The sequence below is a fragment of the Mus pahari genome, chromosome 2 (assembly GCF_900095145.1).
Source record: "Mus pahari chromosome 2, PAHARI_EIJ_v1.1, whole genome shotgun sequence".
Taxonomy (NCBI): Eukaryota; Metazoa; Chordata; class Mammalia; order Rodentia; family Muridae; genus Mus; species Mus pahari.
This window is the reverse complement of record NC_034591.1, coordinates 44,659,134-44,679,486: the sequence shown is the minus strand read 5'-3', so window position 1 is coordinate 44,679,486 and position 20,353 is coordinate 44,659,134. Positions and strand designations below refer to the sequence as shown.

Here is a 20,353-nt window from a genome sequence, read left to right as displayed (position 1 = left end):
CACCAGTCCGCTCTTTCCCCGGCAGTGCAGTGGTGCAAAGATCAAGTCAATGCTTTTAAAGTATTTATTTTACTTCAATATTCTAAAAAACTAAATTACCTTCCTGCCCCATTTCATAACTCCATTTCAACGACAAGTCTGGTTTTTTTTGTTTTCTTTCTTTTTATAGAGGTCGTGGTTTTTTTTTTTTTTTTCAGCTAACATACATTTGACCTTGAGAAAGATGTCTGACCTCAAGCCTTTCCCTTTCCCTCTGTGACAATTACTCAGAACAAAACAAAATCCAATTTAAGTTGCTTTCTCAAGACCATGGCATAGATCCAAAAGGATGATCAAATCTTGTGGTGATCTTGGTTTAATAACCATTAAAAGGAATCTGAGTAAATAAATCTGCACCGCCTAAGAAAAACAGAGAAACCGGTGATCATAGAATGCAATATAATTACTATAAACAAAGCTTATTTATGTGACGGAAAAAGACCCTTTTCTCAGCTTTTTTCCTAAGTATGCTATCATTCTAAATATGAAAAGTAAAATAATAAAGCTAACTATGTTCTTATTTAGAAGAACATAATAGCATTCATCTATGCAAAGGTTGTTACGAGGCAGGGTATAACCCATTAACCAAGTTATACTGGAGTTGAGGACTTTGGGACTTACGCAAGTGTGACTTGCTATGTTCAACACCCAGCACCAAAGAGCAGAACAAACAGAGAGAGAGAGAGAGAGAGAGAGAGAGAGAGAGAGAGAGAGAGAAGAAATTACAGACATCTGTTCATCACACACACACAAAAAACCCACCCTGTTAAGAGAGAACAACAAGCTGTCAGACTCAGGGAAAATTCTTGATGGGCACTTGGGTTGGACTAGCACAGCTACAGGTATTCTTCAACCAGTTCTCTGCTCTGTGTTCTGTACTCATCTCTAGATGAAATGGGAGAGGCTTGTTATATAACCCGGTACACACATGTTAGAATGTCATCCAGTATTTAAAATGAACCAGCTAATACCAAAGCAATGTGAGTGAAATCTCACAAAAATAATACTCGGGGAGAAGAAGGCGGGCACAAAGCAGTACTCACATGATTTACACATGTGTGTAAAGCAGGAAGACATGTATGGGAATAGAAGTAAATAGTAATTAATAAGAATGGGAATGTGAAATAAATATCAAGACTTTATAGTTTTGATTTGTGTGTGTGTGTGTGTGTGTGTGTGTGTGTGTGGCTGTGGAACTGAGCACCAGTATCCTCATGCTATAGTCTGTGTATGATGCTTGACCACAACTTTCAGGATCAGTTCTCTCTTTATGCCTTGTGGATTTAGATTCTTCCTTGCTTTTGCACACTTCAGACAACCGGGCCTTAAGATTCCTGATGATCATCCTGGCTCTGGCTCTGCCTTGCACCTCAGAGTAGAAATGCTGCGGTTACAGATGCTCACCACGTCATCTGACTAGCTTACTAAGTTCTATGTTCCAAACTCAGGCCCTGAGGCTTGCAAAACAAATGCTTGTAACTGCTGAGTGATCGATCTTACCAACCCTAAGAACTTAAATTTTATTTTATTTTATTTTATTTTTTTGAATTTTTTTTATTATTATTCTCTTTATTTACATTTCAAATGCTATCCCGAAAGTTCCCTATACCCCACCCTGCCCCTTCTCCCCTACCCACCCACTCCCACTACTTGGCCCTGTCCTTCCCCTGTGCTGGGTCATATAAAGTTTACAAGACCAAGGGGCCTCTCTTCCCAGTGATGGCTGATTAGGCCATCTTCTGCTACATATGCAGCTAGAGACTCGAGCTCAGGGGGTACTGGTTAGTTCATATTGTTGTTCCACCTACAGGGTTGCAGCCCCCTACAACTCCTTGGGTACTTTCTCTAGCTCCTCCATTGGGGGCCCTGTGTTCCATCCAATAGCTGACTGTGAGCATCCACTTCTGTGTTTGTCAGGTACTGGCATAGCCTCACAAGTGGCCGCTATATCAGGGTCCCTTCAGCAGAATCTTGCTGGCATGTGCATTAGTATCTGGGTTTGATGACTGATGATGGGATGGATTCCCGGATGGAGTAGTCTCTGGATAGTCCATCCTTTCATCTTAGCTCTAAATTTTGTCTCTGTACCTATATCCTTTCATGGGTATTTTGTTCCTTATTCTAAGGAGGAATGAAGTATCCACACAATGGTCATCCTTCTTGGTTTTCCTGTAGAACTTAAATTTTAATCTGTGCAAGAATGATCTATGCCTTTGTATGTATTTGTGTTACGTCAACAAGTCAAATACAAGAATGATAAAACACTCATAACAATAATCATCAGTTATAAAAATGATTGTGAACTAATAGTAATTCCATCTAGAAGAATCATTGATTTTAGATTAAACTGATAACTTAACATGATTATACACATCTCTGGCTCAGAGGTTGTTGACAAAGTAATTTTTCTCCAGAAAAATGATCTTTTATTTTTAAGTAATGGATAATTGTATCGAGTGGCCTTGTACATAGCCTTAAATTTTATTATCTTTTCTTGAATTTTTCATGAAATAAAAAGTAGACATTTATTCAAAGTTTCTTAAGAGCGAAGAAGAAAGGCCGATATACAACACAACAAAAACAACGCCATTGTGTGATTGATGTCTTGCTTCCTTTTTTTTTTTTCCCTTGGCCAAACTTTGGAAACATCCACTTCACTTACTTCTACCCATATCCCTCTCCTACCCGACCTCTTTCTGTCCACACTCACTTTACTTTTGTAAGGCTAAGTTCAGTCTCTTGCAATGTTAATTTTTGTGTCACTTTCAATGTTGGGATGTAGGTGAGAGGGAGAGGAGGGCGCAATGGAAGTAACACACAAAGAGAAAGGAGTAGTGGCTTCCTCTTGCTCTACACAATACCAGTTTGAGCAGTGCTGAGCATCAAGTGCAATGTCTTTCTATTGGTATTGTAGTCACCAGTTTTCATTTGTTTATTTGTCTGTGAGTCTTGCTGTCTTACTACATTGTTTTGGCAAACACGCTAGATAGCCTAGGCTGGCTTCTAACTCATGAAAAACTTCCTACGTCAGCATCCTGAGGGCTGACTTTATAGGGATGTGGATGAGCTTTATCCTGTGACTCATAAGGATGTTGTACTCTTCAGTTCTATAATCTAAGAATATTTTTATATCCTTTTTAGGAAGAAAACAAAAGTTCATTTAGCTGGTACTTTGTAGGCCGACCGAAGGTAGGCAATACTCAAAACTAACAGTACAATTGAGGACTTCGTCCAGCGTTCCTCAGTGTTAAGATGGTTCTTGACTGAATATCATTCTCCAGTGGCTTCACAATCTGCTCCCAGGTCTCCCTCCAAGATCACATATGTGGTACACTAAGACTTTCCTCAGCCTCTTCCTTGAATTGCTTCATACAATACCAAAAGCCAGCCATCACATAGAGAAAACATTGTCTCCTGTCACAGAACAATTGGGTCGTGACACTGTCACCTTTCAGACATCTGGTAGGTGTGGTTACTGTAAGTGACAAGTCACTACCCTGGAGACTGCCATCCCAGTGGAGTGACAGCATGGGGAGCAGAATCCTCTGTCTCCAGACAGTGTGGATCTCATTCCATCCCGCAAGGGACACAGCAGGAGTAGCTTTATAGGAAGTTTATAATGATGCTGAAGAAGTCCATCTTCCCAGATCTGAAACCTGGCATTGACTGGGTTGGCTTACTCAGCCAGTCAGACTGGATCTGGTGGAACCATAGAATGGAACCACTAGAATACTGGTGACCCATGTAGTTGAGATGGGAGACTGGTTCCAGCTGGTCACTTCAGTACACTGAGTCCTTTAGTGCTGGCCCTCCAGTGAGGCAGCTGCAGTGTGTGCCTGGGCTGCCTTACTTCTTCCCTTTTATCATGAGCAAAGGACACAACGGTAATTGTCTAGTGCTGGGGAACAGTAGTGAGTTAAAATGGAAGTATGGTGGTCAAAGAGTATAAAGTTTCAGTCATGAACTGAGTCATTCTGTAAGCTAAGCAACTGGTGATCTGAAGTTTGTGTTTCCTGGTTCCCTAATATGAAGGCTTTTAGGAGAAATTATATTACCTACTTTTTTCCAACCATGAAAAGAAAAACTTAGTAGCTCAGCTGTTTAACACACTGTTGAACTTTTTAACATTTCAGTTTCCTATGGCATAGCTGAGTATTCATGTCTCTCCCAAATGCCTATGCTGTGATCCTAACATTGAGATGTTCTTACTGAGCTTTTAGGTGATAAGTTAGTTCTTGAGGGCAGAACTTTCATGGAATTAGTGATTTTACAATGGAGGTCCCTAGACTTACTTCTTCTAGCTGCTTCCATGAGCAGAAAAAGGGCCCAGAGGTTGATTCTATTGTCACCTTGGCCTTTCACTTTCCGACCTCTAGGAATATGAGAAACAAATCTCTGCTATTTAAAAGGCAGCTATTTTACAGTACTTTAATATAATAACCCAAAATAGAGTAGTCAATACTGCCATGTCCTGTTTGAGTTAGCAGAAATGTAAAAGAAAAGAGAACCAAAAAGCCTTCAGATAAAATTACATAATCCAACAAAAAAATGCAGGCTTTTTTTAAAAAACAGATCCTTAATATAAAATGTGTTTTGTGTCAGTACCTCAAAAAAAAGAAAATGCTTTGCAGCAATGTTCACAAGAGCCAAGATGTAAAGAAAAATGTAATGACTGGTGACAAAAAGGGGGAGGGGGGAGAATAGGGAAATCCCATCATTTCCAACAACATGGAAGAACATGGTCATTATGCTGAGTGCAGAATAGCCCAACCATAAAGACTCTGTGATCTCACTTATATAAGAAAATTCACATAGTCAACTTCATAAGAGCAAGTACACAATGGTAGCCCCAGTGCTGGGGCTGAATAGTGAGGCCAAATGGAAATATGTTGGTCAAAGAGTAAAAAGTTTCAGTCATGAAAGATGACTCATTTCTGTAATCTAAGCACAGCAAAGGTACTTTGGCTAATATTGTATTATATCATATACTTGAAATTTGCTAAAGTGATAGATTGTTAATTAAGTTTTATTTATGACAAGAATGGCAAATATGTAGCTTGATAACAATTATTTTATAATACATACATACATACATCAAAACACAAAATTGCTTAAGTATGTATATATAAATTATGTTATATTATATATAGTGTTCATAAAATGAATTAATTAGATATGTATATAATTCCAAAGCTAGGAAATAGGAGAGGACTAGACTGGTAAGAGATGGGGTAAATGTAGAAATGATAGAAGCTAGTTAATCATCCAGCCCAAAGATGATAGCAATACACAGTAAGGTTAGGATCAGCAGAGGTGGCATAGAGTTGTCATCTTCTGAGAAAATTAGGAAACAGAGCCTCCAGGATATCTTCCTAGATTGGATGGGGAATATCCAGGAAGCATGAACTGAAGCTGGGCTTGATTGAGTGTACCTATAATACCAGTTATCGCTTAAGCCACAAAGAAAATTTAAGGCTATCCAGGTAACTCATTGGGATCCCAAGTTCTTCCAAGTGGAAGGGACCGCATGACATAGTTATTGGCCTTGGAGCAGAGCCAGCAGGGCATGGGTCTCCTCAAGTGCTGATGGTTGGTCTGGGCATGGGACTTGTATGTATAATATTGTACATACTTCCATGTTCCTCCTCCGGGGGAGTGCTTTCCCTGTTAAGCTTAATGACTCCATGATAATTTGAATCATCATGAGTCTGGGAGACAAGAATGTGTTCCTCAGCAAAATGTCAAACACTGTGACCTTCAGGAAAGCTCTTAAGGCTGTGGGAAATAACTCTGAAAATGTGAATTCAAGAATGTATAACTTCTCAACTATGTAAAATTTAAGGATACAATACGAATTATATGAGGGGCTTCACAAACCTAAAAGAACAAAGGCAGCTTCACTAATGAGGCAGCTTATCAGAAAGATATTATGGAGGAAGATAAAGAAATTTAGGGTGTGGTGGTTGCAGGGCAATATCCCACCCAGCTAAACTTATTGTTTGTGCTTACAAAGGCAGACAGATCTCTGAATTCCTTTGCTATGTTTAAAAATAAATGTACTTGCCGTTTTCTTCTATGCATCAAGGAGTTAAGGTAATAAAATGCTGATTCAGGGGATAATCAAAAGAGAGCCTAGTATAATGATTGAATTATATGTAAATAAAAGGCTGGGCTTTGTTCTGTAAGAGCTGAGCTATGTACACAGTTAGCTAGAGAGCCAGCTCAAGCAGAACCCAGAGCTTTAAGCTTATAACCATGATTGACTTCAAGTCATCCATTCACCACTCCCAAACACCCTTTCCTCAGGAACTCCTCTCCAGGGCAAGGCTGGTTCTTGGCAGTGGGACCCTGCCTCAAAATGAAAAGTGATAATGCGCTTCTGGATCTACTACTGTTGGTTCAGTGTTTGAGCAATAAGAACAAAGACTTGGGCTCAATCCTCAACCACCAATGATGATGATGATGATGAGGAGGAGGAGGAGGAGGAGGAGGAGGAGGAGGAGCATGTTCCTCTAGGATGAGATGAAGTGGAAGTAAACTGCAGCATGAGGAGCCATCCATCACTTCAAATGCTCCTCAAGGAAGCTGTGTGGAGCCATCACTACACACGGCCATCTAGGAAATAGTGGCAAATACCGACTGTCTTTAGGTGAAGATATAACATACCCACTATTCTCCTTTCCTCATTTCCATGTTTTCATACAGGGAGATCAGTGTTTAATACACAGTAGAAAGTAGTCAACAGTGGTCAAGAGCATAAACTTGGAAAGAGGTTTCAGGCAAAATTTCTCTTATTTGGCTGAATGACATAATTCATTTTCATTCATATATTTGCATATGCCTTTAAAGAAACAAAGAGCCTTTAAATTCATCTATAATTGAAATGTGGATGAGAAATACCTAGAAAAGCCACTGATCCTATTCAGAATGTCTGTCTCTGTGACTTTGAGGTTATCTAATTTAATATATATTACTTCTGGAAATTTCATGAATGGACACAATATGTTTCAATCATATTCAACCCTACTCCTCCTAACTTCCTCTAGGTCCACTACCTACATTTACTCCTTGTGGTGGTTAGAAAGAAAATGACCCCCATAGGCTCGTAGGAAGTGGCACTATTAGGAGCTTTGGCCTTGTTGGAATAGATGTGGCCTTGTTGGAGGAAGTGTGTCTCAGTTCATTTCCTGCTGCCTGCTGATCCAAATGTAGAGCTCTCAGTTCCTTCTCCAAGACCATGTCTGCCAGCATGCAGCCATATTTTTCACCATGATGCTAATAGACTAAACCTCTGAAACTGTAAGCCAGCTCCAATTACGTGTTTCCTTTATAAGAGCTGCTACCGTTATGGTGTCTCTTCACAGCAATAGAAACCCTAAGACACTACTCCGCTTTCCATTTTCAAGTCTTTTTTTAAAAAAAAAAACAAAAACAAAAAACAAAAACAAAAAAAAAACAAGCCATTGAGCATAATTTGTGCTGATTGTATACCCAAGTCTGTGGTTGACTTAATAGATTTACAGACAGACTTATGCCCCTAAAAGTTATCAACCATAATTAACTCCTGAATTAGGGGTGGGTACAATCTCTATATGAGAGTTAGTTGATTGGCTTAATCGTGTTCATGTTTTGTACAAGCAACCACAATTGCTATGAGTTCCTGACAGTTCATTACAGTTGCCCTGTAGTGTCAGAAACACTGTTTCATTATAATTCTACCAGACTACTGGCTTTTCAAATCCTTATAGCCCTATAATTGAGATGTACACTGAACCTTGAAAAGATGCGATGTGATCCTATTTATAGGTAAGCACCCACAGATATTTATAGAGATATTTATCTCTATACTTTGACCACTTATCAGTCAGTACTTTAGTTACCGCTCTCCACTGCAAAAAGAAACTTCCCTGAGGTTTGAAATCAGCATAGTTACTTCAAGCAGAGAAAAGACTCTGCCCAACTACCCAACTGTGCCAGGCTGCATGAAAGACTGTTTTAGACTTGGAATCATAATGGAGTCTGGGGTGCTTACATGGGTGTAGATGACCACAGCACCACCTCAAGAGTAGTGGATGGTCAGGAAATTCATGTTGGTAAAACCAAGAGCCTGAACAGTGAGTGGTTTCTGATCCATTTTACTCATTGCCATGTTGACTCACAGAATGAACCTTAAAAATTAACTTTCTATGACCTTGAGATAGATGGATAAGATAATTTTGCAGGAAATAATGAAAAGAAAAAAACAGTTTAACCACGTTCAATTCAGCCAGAGTCAGTCATTTCCAGCAGAAAGTCATTTCCAACTGTTGATTACACCTGATAAAATGCCTCTGATGGAATGAAAAAGAGCACATTTGTAGATCACAGATAAGCACATGGGCACCTCTAAAATTCAGGCTCAGTATTTTTCTGTTTCATGTTTTTCACTGCCCCTACACTAAATCTCCTAAATATACAAACAAGATTCAGTGGAATAAAAGGAGCCTTTGCTCAATTCACTTTCATAACACTCATTTTTATCATATATCAGAACAACATATTGTCCTTCAGCCTGACAATAGCTCAAATATGCCTTCAATTCTAAATGAGCAAGGTTCTACAGCTCTGAGCCAGGAAGCCAGTATCTTTCAATGAAGACCCAGTGAGGAAAAGTTGACCTTGCACACAGCCTTAGGTATGGGCATCAAGTGGTTGCTATGAGAAGCAGCTTATAGATAGAAGCCAATCAAAGTGAGTTGACCATTTTAGGAAGAATCAATTGGAGGCTCTGGCCAAGAGGAAATCTATATACAGAATTCACTGGACACACCTGGATGTGTAGCTAATTAGAGCTGCCATGTTTACTGCAAACACACACAGCCACACTGTCAAGAACTTCGCGTGTTTGTAAACCAGTCAAGTTCTCAAAACACTTTGGAAGTGTCACAACCCCCCTGTGATGCGGGATGCTTTTTGTCTGCCACTAAGAATAGGGAACACATTTATTTGACTTGTTGGGTGTCACAGGGACACAGTGCCAGAGAAGAAAGATACAGGTAAGCTTGTCCTCGAAATGGGAAGTACAAGAGGACATGGACACAGCACTCAGATAGTGTTTTTCATAGGAAACAAAGGACCTAAATACACTTTGTGCTTTCCCCGGGAGAAGGTCAGGAGAATGAGACGTGGCTGTAGAACGAGAGAGAGAGAGAGAGAGAGAGAGAGAGAGAGAGAGAGAGAGAGAGAGAGAGCGCATTGGAAGCCCAAGTGGTAGTACAAGGAGTCTAGAGTTACTGAAGCTGGACATAGAAGTCATGAGCTGAGGCTATAGAACAGAAAAGTCAGAAGCAGATCTGGGGAGAGCAGAGGAGGATGTATAATTAGGCTAAGAAATAACATGCAGGAATGAACATGAGGTCCAAGGTCCTACAAACTGCAGTGCTTAACTACCAGGATGTATATGTCAAAGCCTCGGATCCTCTTCCTGCCCCCCCTCCTTTTTTTAAACTTTATCTACCACAAAAATGTTTCCTGGATTTCTTGGAGGGGGGGGTCTGATGGAGTTTTAAAAATTGTTTGGCAACAGTGGCATGTTTTGGAAAGAATCTATTTTCAGCCCACAAGAGCATTCAGGGTCGATTTTTCTTAAGCCTGATTTAATTTTCCAACATCTTTGTGGTCTTTTTCATAGTTTTTCTAGACACTGTTTTTCTTATCCTTTTTGTCCTATCTGTCTTCTGCCATTTATCCATTCATTATTCCTAGGGCCATCCATGAAGCCCCTTCAGCTGGCCCTAGGTTTTTCCTGGTGCACCTGCCTATCCTCACCAGCATATTTGTCCTTTCCTGATCTTCTTGTCCCTCTTGGGAAAGTGTACTCTGAAATCTGTAATAGTTTTCTTTGTTCTTTTTTTTCTCTAGCTTGAATCCTGGTATTGCAAGATTTATGGACCCTTAAATAATTTTCCTCCTTATGTTTATAGAAATCAGTTTAAACCATAGCCTTTGCTTCCTGCTATTAGGGCATCTAAGGATGGAAGAAATTGACAGGCATTTTGCAAATTCTTCTTATTGTCTTTCTTCAGTGCTTCACAATATTTTCAACAGGGTTTATAGCTTTAAATTTACAATGTGACCTAAAAGCAAAAATTTCACATTCGTTAGAACTAAAATTACCACAAGAAAAATAGCAAACTGGCATTAATCATTTACAAATTCTCAGACATTATTCTTTTATATACTTACCTCATATTCAAAATTATCCCATACTTGAACCACCATTAACCACAATTTAAAAATGATGAACCTTGGGTACAGAGAACTTAAACAACTTGCCCATTATTTTTGAAAATAAGTTCCAACATGTCTAATCTCTACTGTTCACCATCTTAGGGTTATCACTGCTATGATGAAATACAATGACCAAAAGCAAGTTGAAGAGGAAATTATTTATTTGGCTTACACTTCCGCATCACAGTATACCACTGAAGGAAATTAGGGCAGGAACTCAAAGAGGGCAGGAACCCAGAGACAGGAACTGATGCAGAGGTCATGAAGGAATACTGCTTACTGGTTTGCTCCTTTGACTTGCTCACCCTAATTGCTTAATGAACCAATCCCAAGAGTGTCTCCATACACAGTGGGATGACCCCTGTACTGACTAATTTTGTGTCAACTTGACACAGGCTGGAGTTATCACAGAGAAAGGAGCTTCAGTTGGGGAAACACCTCCATGAGATCCAGCTGCAAGGCATTTTCTCAATTAGTGATCAAGGGGGGAGGTCCCTTGTGGATGGTGCCATCTCTGGGCTGGTAGTCTTGGTTCTATAAGAGAGCAGGCTGGCCAAGCCAGGGGAAGCAAGCCAGTAAAGTACATCCATCCATGGCTTCTGCATCAGCTCCTGCTTTCTGATCTGCTTGAGTTCCAGTCCTGATTTCCTTGGCGATGAACAGCAGTATGGAAGTGTAAGCTGAATAAACCCTTTCCTCCCCAACTTGCTTCTCGGTCATGATGTTTGTGCAGGAATAGAAACCCTGACTAAGACAACCCCCTACATACACACTGTCAGTCACCAACGAAGAAAATGTTCTGCAGGCTTGCTGACAATCACCCAGTTTTATGGAGGCATTTTCTCAATTGAGGCTCCTCCCCTCTGATGAATGGTTTATGTCAAGTTGACATACAACTAGCCCGAATGGTTATGGTTCTTAGAATTCTTCCTGCAACTTCTTTTGTTGGGACATTTTACCATGGAAACGGACACAAATTCTTTATCTTCTTCTCAACCTAATAAACCTCTCCCTCCATTGAAGTTGCAGCTCAGATACTATCATCAAAGTCTTCATGAGTGGCGGGTGACTCCTGCCACTGCGGTCACACTACCCCTGTTATCTCATTAGATTCTGGGTGTGACACAGGATCTGAGATTCATGCTTAAAAAAATAAGCATCCCAGAACCGTCTGGGGAGAGTGCATGTGAAGATGTGTATGTTGGAAATAGGAAGACAAGATAAAGAAGCATGAGGAGGTCATTTTTCTTACTTTTCCAAGTAATTTTGGCATATAAATAATATTATATGCCTATTAGGACATGTACAGGCACTGAGTACTCATCAGTGATTGCATATGGTAGAACAGCTGCCCACTGGGAGTGAATATGTGGTTATAATTATTATATAATAAGTTATAAGAAGTTATTATTGCCATTTATTATTATTATTATTATTATTATTATTATTATTATTATTATTATTACATGATGTATCCTAAGGGCTAGCATGTGGAAGAAGAGGAACTGGTGGTACTGCAAGCTGGTAAAACCAATTTGGAAATCAGTCTGGTGGTTCTTGAGAAAATTGGAAACAGTTTTACCTGAAGACCCAGCTATACCAATTCTGGGCATATCCACTCCTTCTATAAGTTGTCTTCATCATGGCATTATAACAAATAGCAAAGTAAACAATACCAACGGAAATATTTGGATTTGACTTTTCATTGTGTAGCAATCATTTTGTTTACAATGCTAGAAAAGATTTCAGAGTCATGTAATATAAAGGATTATGCAAGGATCTCAATTTTTAAAAATAGAGCTCAAGAATGCATAATTAAAATTTTATTGATTTTCAACTCTAATATAAATATTTTTAAAGTTACAAATAAAAAACTAAGATATATAACAGATTAAATATGTCTGCTTTTTTTCTAAGGGAAAGTTAAATTATCCAAAGAGTTAACTTTAGTATTTTACTTTCTTTAACTCACCATAATCTACAAGTACTTAAAAGACAATACATAAGGCATATCTCATACTGTATTATCACTCTGTTACTTCATTTTGTTTCTAAGAATTCAGAATGGAGAGATGGCTCTAAGGGTAAGAAGGGCTCTTCTTGAGGTCCTAAGTTCTGTTTTTAGCACTCACATGGGATAACTCACAACTGCCTGTAAACTTCAGTTCAAAAACAGCCAACTCTCTCTTCTAACCTCCAGTGGCCAGCACCCTCAAACAAATCACAGACACACACACACACACACACACACACAACAATAAAATATTTTTAAAAGAGGCCAAAAGCAAAGTGAGAGGAAGATTTTAGCAGGAACGTTGTTTTGAAGCAACCAAAATTCAATGTGATGGACCTTGGCTTCACAAAAAGTAAAAACCTAATTGTGTTCATGATCCTGTGCAAATCTATGCTCTCAGTAGAACCAGTGAATGTGAAGACTGCCTGTTCTTTTTCAGTTATCTCTCTTCCTTTCCATCTTTCCAACCTCTCCTCCTGCCCTCATCACTTCCACGCATACCCCTTTCTTATCTCCCTTGTAGGTAGAGGAAATCAGTTGCCTTCAATTTTACTGATAAAGTTTCACTTCCATATCCTTAATCCTTAATCACACCATGTAAAATACTAATTTCATCAAAATAACAGAACATTGTGCAGAATAGACATGCTGAAGCGATTTTGGCAGTTTTATGAGTGAAAATGAGTTCACATATTCTTAGGATTAGAATAATGGCAGTTACACTGTTGAGCCCAGGAATACCAATCATGAGCTAAGAATTCACAATTCATGCAAATTTGCTATGGTTATCATATTAGTCAGATTTTTTTTCCTAGAGAAACAGATCTTCTCATTACACAAGGCTAGATCTCTCAGCTGGTCTTCAGTACACACCAGAATGCTGAAGAAGTTGGCTCCAATGCCAGTGAAGAAATAGACTTGCCAAAGACGTTAAAAGCAATCAGGCAAAGAGAGCAAGTTTCCTTCTTCCATATTCTTTATATAGGCTTCCAGCAGGGGTGTGACCCAGATAAAAGGTGGATCTTACAAGATCAAAAAGAAAAAAAAAAAATCTAGATTGAAGGAGAATCATCATCTCAACTCTCAGCAGATGTACTTAACACTCCCAAACCCTGGAACATTGCCTTTTCCCACCTTTGACTGGTGACATTAATCTCCCTTATTTGCTAACCCAGCAATGACTCTCTGTGAAGGAGATGCCAGGCAAGGCAATGCTTATGTATCTCAGGCCCTCTAGCCCTATATGGCTAAGTAGGTTCCTAGAGGAGACATAGAAAGTACAGTCCATGATGAGATTCAATGCACTACTAATGAACTTAATGAGTCTGCTAATTCATGTAAGCAGAAGTCTGGAAATAAGAGTGGGAATGGATTTTAAGGGTGTGGGATAATGGTGGAAAGAACATAAAACTGGATCAAGCTCTGTTTATTGATATGAACCAACTGAGTGGAAATTCTAAGTTTAACATGAAATCTTACACTGTTGTTTTTTTTCTTTTTCTTTCCTTTTTCTTTTTCAGTGCATATGTGTGTTCTTTTGTTTTTGTTTTTATCATTTTTATTAGATATTTTCTTCATTTACATTTCAAATGCTATCCCCAAAGTCCCCTATACACTCCCCACCCCCCGCCCTGCTCCCCAACCCACCCACTCCCGCTTTCTGGTCCTTGCAGTCCCATGTACTGGGGCATATAATCTTCCCAAGACCAAGGGCCTCTCTTCCTAATGATGGCCGACTAGGCCAAACTCTGCTACATATTCAACTAGAGACAGGAGCTCTAGGGAGTACTGGTTAGTACATATTGTTGATCCTCCTATAGGGCTGCAGACCCCTTCAGCTCCTTGGGTCCTTTCTCTAGCCCCTCCATTGGGGGGGGGGGCTGTGTTCCATCCAATAGATGACTGTGAGCATCCACTTCTATATTTGCCAGGCACTGGCATAGCCTCCTGAAAACCAAATAACCCTATTAAAAAATGTGGTACAGAGCTAAACAAAGAATTCTCAACTGAGGAATAGTGAATGGCTGAGAAGCACCTGAAAAAGAAAAAAAAAAACAAAAACAAAAAACGTTCGACATCCTTAATCATCAGGGAAATTTATTTTTAAGGTCTTAAAAGTTGTTGTGGTTTTATGTTGCTGTTGGGTGTTTGTTTGTTTGTTTGGAATGATAGGCAGGAGCATTTACCGAATGATGACCTACTGAAAAGGAATTGGAGATGCCTGGCATCCCTAGGTATGAAGAGATTTAAGGCTCGGAGAAATTGTAATGCTAAAGTGACTGTGCTGTGCCTAATCTTTCACCATGGATAGGTCTGGAAGACTTGCTCCTTCACTAATCCTGCAAGATGCTAGAAGATACCACAAAATGGCGATGGGGCACTAAGCACATTGGAAGAGGTTTGTTGTTGCTCCTGTCCTTGTGCCAGACCTTAGGGTTGGAGATGCTGCTGCTCAGCGGGATGAATTCATTTAAGTGGGTTGATTGCTTTAAGTTAGCAGGGGCCAGGTGGCAGCACTTGTTAAAGGCAAGGTGATCATAGTTACGGTAATTTGCAGGACTAAAAAAGCCGTGTCCAAACGGTCTCAATTGTAATGGACAGCAGAGGCAAAGTAATACTTATCATGGGGTGACTTGTGCTACTCGATCATGAAGCTTCCAGTCATGAACTAGATAAGAAACCTGCTGCATTTTTGTTTGAAAGGATACGGTGGATCATGGTGAAAGGGAATCTCAGCCTGTGAACCAATCTCTGAGCTGGAGCTAGTTTACAGACCCAGTACCCCTTAAACAAAGGGGTGACCAGGTGCTCCTGCGGGAAGACCTGATAAAATACCTAAGAGTTTTCTTGTTAGTTTTTCCTCTCCTTCCCTGGAAAGACTTACGGTCTTGTGGAGGTCAGGTGATTGATGGAGTTTTGGCGGAAGTCTGAATCAGTAAGTCAACTCCGTCCCCAAACTCATCCCATGGCCATTTTGACAGACCCAGAATGCATAATTGGGATAGACATATTTAGAAGCTGGTATAATTCTCACGAAGTGATTTGAATCAGGGAATCAGGGCAATTGTGGTTGGCGAAGCTAACTGGAAGCCTTTAGATCTCCTCCGCCAAAGAAAATAAGTGAAACAAAACCACTTTCACTTCTGCCCGAGAGGCATTGCTATGGCTATGGCTGCTGTGTCACAAGTGCATCAGTAGATGGCAGAGTGGCTGAGTCTATGCTCAGTGTTCTGATCTATGAACATCTGAAATATTAGTAGCCTAATAGTCCCTAAAAAAGGGAACCTGAGACAACCACCAGTCCGGCACCAGGGGCCCCAGATAGGAAGCTACCCTGAGATGACCCCAAGTCATCCTGGGGCAACAGGCTCCCAGGATGGGGAGACTAAAAGAACCCTGCCTTCGGACTGTGGCCTCTGGAAGAGGTAAGCCTTAGACAGCCATCCCTTACAAAGGGTCACTTGGCTGTCCGGGTGAGAAGTGAGCCTTAAATGACCACTAGACTGGCGCTGGGTGACCCCGACGGGGAGCTGGCCTGGATTGCACATAGTCTGGCACCTCACAGGCCTGGTGTGGCAGGGGGCAGGGGAAGGGTAGTGACCATTCCCAAATATGACCCCTGCCTGGCACCATAACTCATGAGCAGGGCATAGCACTCCTGAGACCACTCCAGAGGTGTCCCCGGACAGAGACTCTGGGTGCCACTAAGAGGAGGAAGTGGTGGAGAAGTGGAAGAGGAACAGAGTGGTGTGGCACAGGAAAGAGAGGCAGAACTGGAGACTCAAGGGTAGTGAGGAACAGCCGGATGTGAGTAGCAGGTGATGCTACGCAGGACCATGATGGGTTCCTGGCCTGTGCTGCCATCAGGGGCCACATCTGAGTTCCTAGCCCTGCAGTAATAGGGGGCTGTTACCACCAAGGGCCAGGCAGACATCCCTAGTCTGGCTGCCACCTGGGGAGATGTTGATGTCTGAGGACTTTTTTTAAAAGTAACAGTATCACACTCCCAAAGAAATTGAAGGCATTAGTGTCACCATAAAGGATTTGAAAGACACAGAGGTTGTGGCTCTCACTACAACTCCCTTTGACTCCCCTATATGGCCATCACAGAAAACAGATACATTGTGTAGAATAACAGTTGGAAAACACAATCAAATAGTGTCTCCAATTGTAGCAGCTGTACCTGATGTTGTGTTTTTACCTGAGCAGATTAACACATCTCCTGGTACAGGACATGCAGCTATTGATCTAGCAAATGCCTTTTTCTCAGCAACTATTCATAAGGACCACCAGAAGCAATTATCTTTCAGTTGCCAAGGCCATCAATATAACTTTGCAGTTTTACTTCAAGGATAGATTAACTCTCCAGCCCTGAGTCATAACTTAGAAGGGATCTTGATTATATTTCTCCCACAAAATATTATACTGGTTCCCAATACTGATGATTTATGCTTACTATACCAAGTGTGCAGGGAGTAACAACTACTTTGGACTTGTGGGAAACACATAGAAGCATCAGAGGATGGTAAATAAATTCAACCCAAATTCAAGGGCCTTCTAACTCAGTAAAATTCTTAGGGAGTCCAATGGTGTGAGCTGTACAGAGATATTCTTTCCAAAGATAAGTAATTTAACCTGACCCCTCCCACCACCAAGGAAGAAGTGGGCCTGTTTGGATATTGAAGATAGCAAGATAGCACATTTCACAATTGCCTTACTCCAACCCAAGGATTTAGTGACATTGAATACCAAGCCTGAAAGAAGTAAAACTCAATAAAATTTTATATTACAGATTAATGAACAAATTGCTTAGATAAAAAAAGGCTATTTTAGACATTACACAAATTAATTTTGAAGATCAGAAATGAAAAGTCAATTTGAATACTTTAAAAGTATAAATTTCAAAAATATATTTTCATGTAAAATATCATTTTTAGAGTTTACTTTTCCATAAATACTAAATATAAATACTTTTCAAAATAGAATGGCTAAAAATTACAATTATGCAGATTAGAACAGTTCAGAAATTCCATTTTAAAAGATATAAGTGTTCATTTTCCTAAAGCTTTTAATCAATGATAAATTGATCAAAAATGTTGCCGAATTTGAACCAATAGCATACTTCTAAAAACAAATTACTGAAAGACATTCATTTATAGCAACTTGATTTTATTTCATCTTCAGTCTTCTCAGTAGACCATTAACCCTGAAAGTATGACAGCCTTACAATCAGTTTTTGATAGAAGAATATATATTTTGCCTCTGAAATTCAACATATAATCCTGATTAGAAAGAATTATTTTTAAAAGGTGGTGTCCAGTTTTTGACTGGTTAAAACTCTATAGCGAATATTTCAAATGCTGTGAATATAGAGAGAGAACAAAGAGATACCCGCTGACATCTTTTCTTGGCACACATGGACTCACTGTGGCAGATGATGTAATATCTGACTGATTGCTATTAACAAAGTAAGAGCGATTCCAGTCCTCAGGTAGTTTTCTTCTGTCTGAAATTACAAGGGAATTGATGCAAATGTCTTCCAGAGTACACACACTGACAGTGCTAACACTTTCCATGTCAACTCTCTCCTGACACTTCAGGTGGGCAAAACAGCTGCAACGGAATTTTTCAGAAAAGTATAGCAGGTCCTCAAGGGTGGGATTGCCACGGACTTCATACTTTCCATGTTTCACAAAATGAATCTGAAAGTTCTGAGGGCTCAAGTGGAGATAGTCATTAGAATTCCAATCCTTCCTTGAACACACGCCTTGATTCTGGCAAAGGGTTTGGCTACACATTTTGGCTGCAAGGGTGACGTTGATGATATAAGGATTCAAGATGGTCTTCAAGTAATCATGTAAGTTCAGACAAGATTTCTGTAAAATCATAAAATAGATTATCAAGGCATAAGTTCTCTGTGACAATACATTGTACCAACTCTTAAAGAACAAAGCAATAGGCATGCCAACATTAAGAGTAAATATTCTTTATCACTTTAACAAGCAATATTATTTAACCAATTGTTCTCCTAACATTCTTAAGTTTTGCATGCCATTTCATGGTCGTGAATAATTATTCAGTTGAGACTCAATTTGGCTTTGAACTTCCTCATTTATTAATAAATTAATCAAAGGGATAGACTGTTTCAACTGTCAGAATATGGGCTTTGAATTTCTCTGGCCCTGGTGACTGGGATCACAACTTTGTAAATGACTTTGGGAATATCTTAAATATCCAAATATCCTATTTGGATGACCCAAGTCCAGTTGATTATGCCCAAGTTATATAATTTGTAAAATAAAGATGTTTTTTTAAACCTGATACATAGGATTATTACAACAACAAAAAGAAAAATATGCATGTATATCTATATGAGGCCTATGTTTTCTCAATTAACTATCAACAAATCATAAAAAGATATAAGAATCATGTTTCTGAGACAAATTTAAACAGTACCAAAGATAGTTACCGAATTGATGGTTCAAAACAAAGGGGCTCAAACTGTATAATTTATATAAATGTTACATAATTGTGTATGCATAAAAGTCAGTCCTTTGGAAAACTTAGCAGAGTTTGAGTGTTGAGCATCTTCACGTTGGTATAAATAAGGACTGAACATAAAAATTAATTAGGCAGCCTAGGAATCTTTGCTGATGGTATAGAATTCCAGAAAAGAGTTCTGGTTCCGAATTCCTTGTTATCTCTTCTAAAGGACCACTCTGCTTAGAAGCTATGCACTATGGTGCAATCATGGTATGAACACTGTAGGAATAACCACTGTCTGGTTGGATATAAGACCCCCTCCGTGAGAGGGGACCTCTGTCTGACACTGTTCCTGTGGCCAAGATTTGAGACTAGATAATCCATGGCCCTTGGGGAGGAAATCAAATACTACTGTTCCGTTAAAGGAATAAAATGACTCCTAGTAATATTGTGCTATATTCATAGATCAGTGTCACAGCCATAATTAGAGATGTGTTCTCCTGCAGTAGATGGGAACAAAAACAGAGACCCATAGCTGGGTAATGTGCAGAGAGGGAAATCTTGTAACAATCAGTCCTAAATGGGATGTCTTCATCAAATCCCTCATCACATGACTCAGAGAATTACGTGGAAGGGAAGAGAGAGAGAGATTGTAATAGCCTGAGGAAATGAATGATCCCAAGGAAACAGTGACTTTCAGATACAACAGAAATGATACACATACGAACTCACAGAGACTATGGTACAATAAATAGGATCTACAGAGATCCAAACAAGACAGAGTTATGAACCCTGAGATGATGAAGCAGACAGGTGCTCCCATCCCCAACCAAGAAGCTAACCAAGAAACTGTCTCCAGTTAACAACAGCACACAAGGAAGTCTCACCACACTTCACAGCAGGTCCCATGGCCAGTAGGATATGGCCAATGTAAAATGAATTCAGAAGATTGGGGCAATATTTATGGTCCATATTGCTTTGTCAGACCTTTGCTTTCCTTTACTGGACCTTTACTAGTATTATGATTTTCATGTTGAGTTTTTATTGAGAGAGAGAGAGAGAGAGAGAGAGAGAGAGAGAGAGAGAGAGAGAGAGAGATCATTTCTGTGCTTTTTCTTAGTTTCTATTTTTTTATTTTTATCATAATTTCTGTTTTATTTGCATTTTTTCCTTTGAGTAGGAAGGCATGGAGTTAGAAGGGTGAAGAGATTAGGAGTATATGGGAGGAGATGAGGGAGATGAGGGAGGGAAAACCATCATCACTATATAGTATTTGAAAATAATCTTTCAATAAGAAATAAAATTAGAAGAAAGAAGTAGGAGAAGGAGAAGGAAGAAGAAGACAAAGATGAAGAGGAAGAGGAAGAAGAGGAAGAGGAGGAAGATGAAGAAGAGGAGGAGGAAGAGCAAGAACGAGGAAGAAGAGGAGGAGGAGGAGAAGGAGAAGCAGGAGGAGGAGAAGGAGAAGGAGAAGGAGAAGGAGAAGGAGAAGGAAAAGGAGAAGAAGAAGAAGAAGAAGAAGAAGAAGAAGAAGAAGAAGAAGAAGAA

At 39.7% G+C, this 20,353-nt stretch overlaps 1 protein-coding gene and 1 non-coding gene across 2 annotated transcripts in view; one reads left to right on the top strand and one right to left on the bottom strand.

The window, feature by feature from the left end:
- The first annotated feature begins 15,464 nt into the window (after nt 1-15,464).
- LOC115063513 lies at nt 15,465-15,591 on the top strand. Its single transcript, XR_003843378.1, has one exon. It is a non-coding gene; the product is annotated as a small nucleolar RNA SNORA17 (small nucleolar RNA).
- Nucleotides 15,592-17,480: 1,889 nt separating this feature from the next.
- LOC110317225 (hyaluronidase-5) overlaps nt 17,481-20,353 on the bottom strand; it is a 27,936-nt gene continuing 25,063 nt past the window's right edge. Inside the window, exon 4 of the mRNA XM_021191655.1 lies at nt 17,481-18,198. Coding sequence (XP_021047314.1) covers nt 17,662-18,198 — 537 coding nt within the window. The 3' untranslated portion in view covers nt 17,481-17,661. The remainder of the gene's footprint in view (nt 18,199-20,353) is intronic.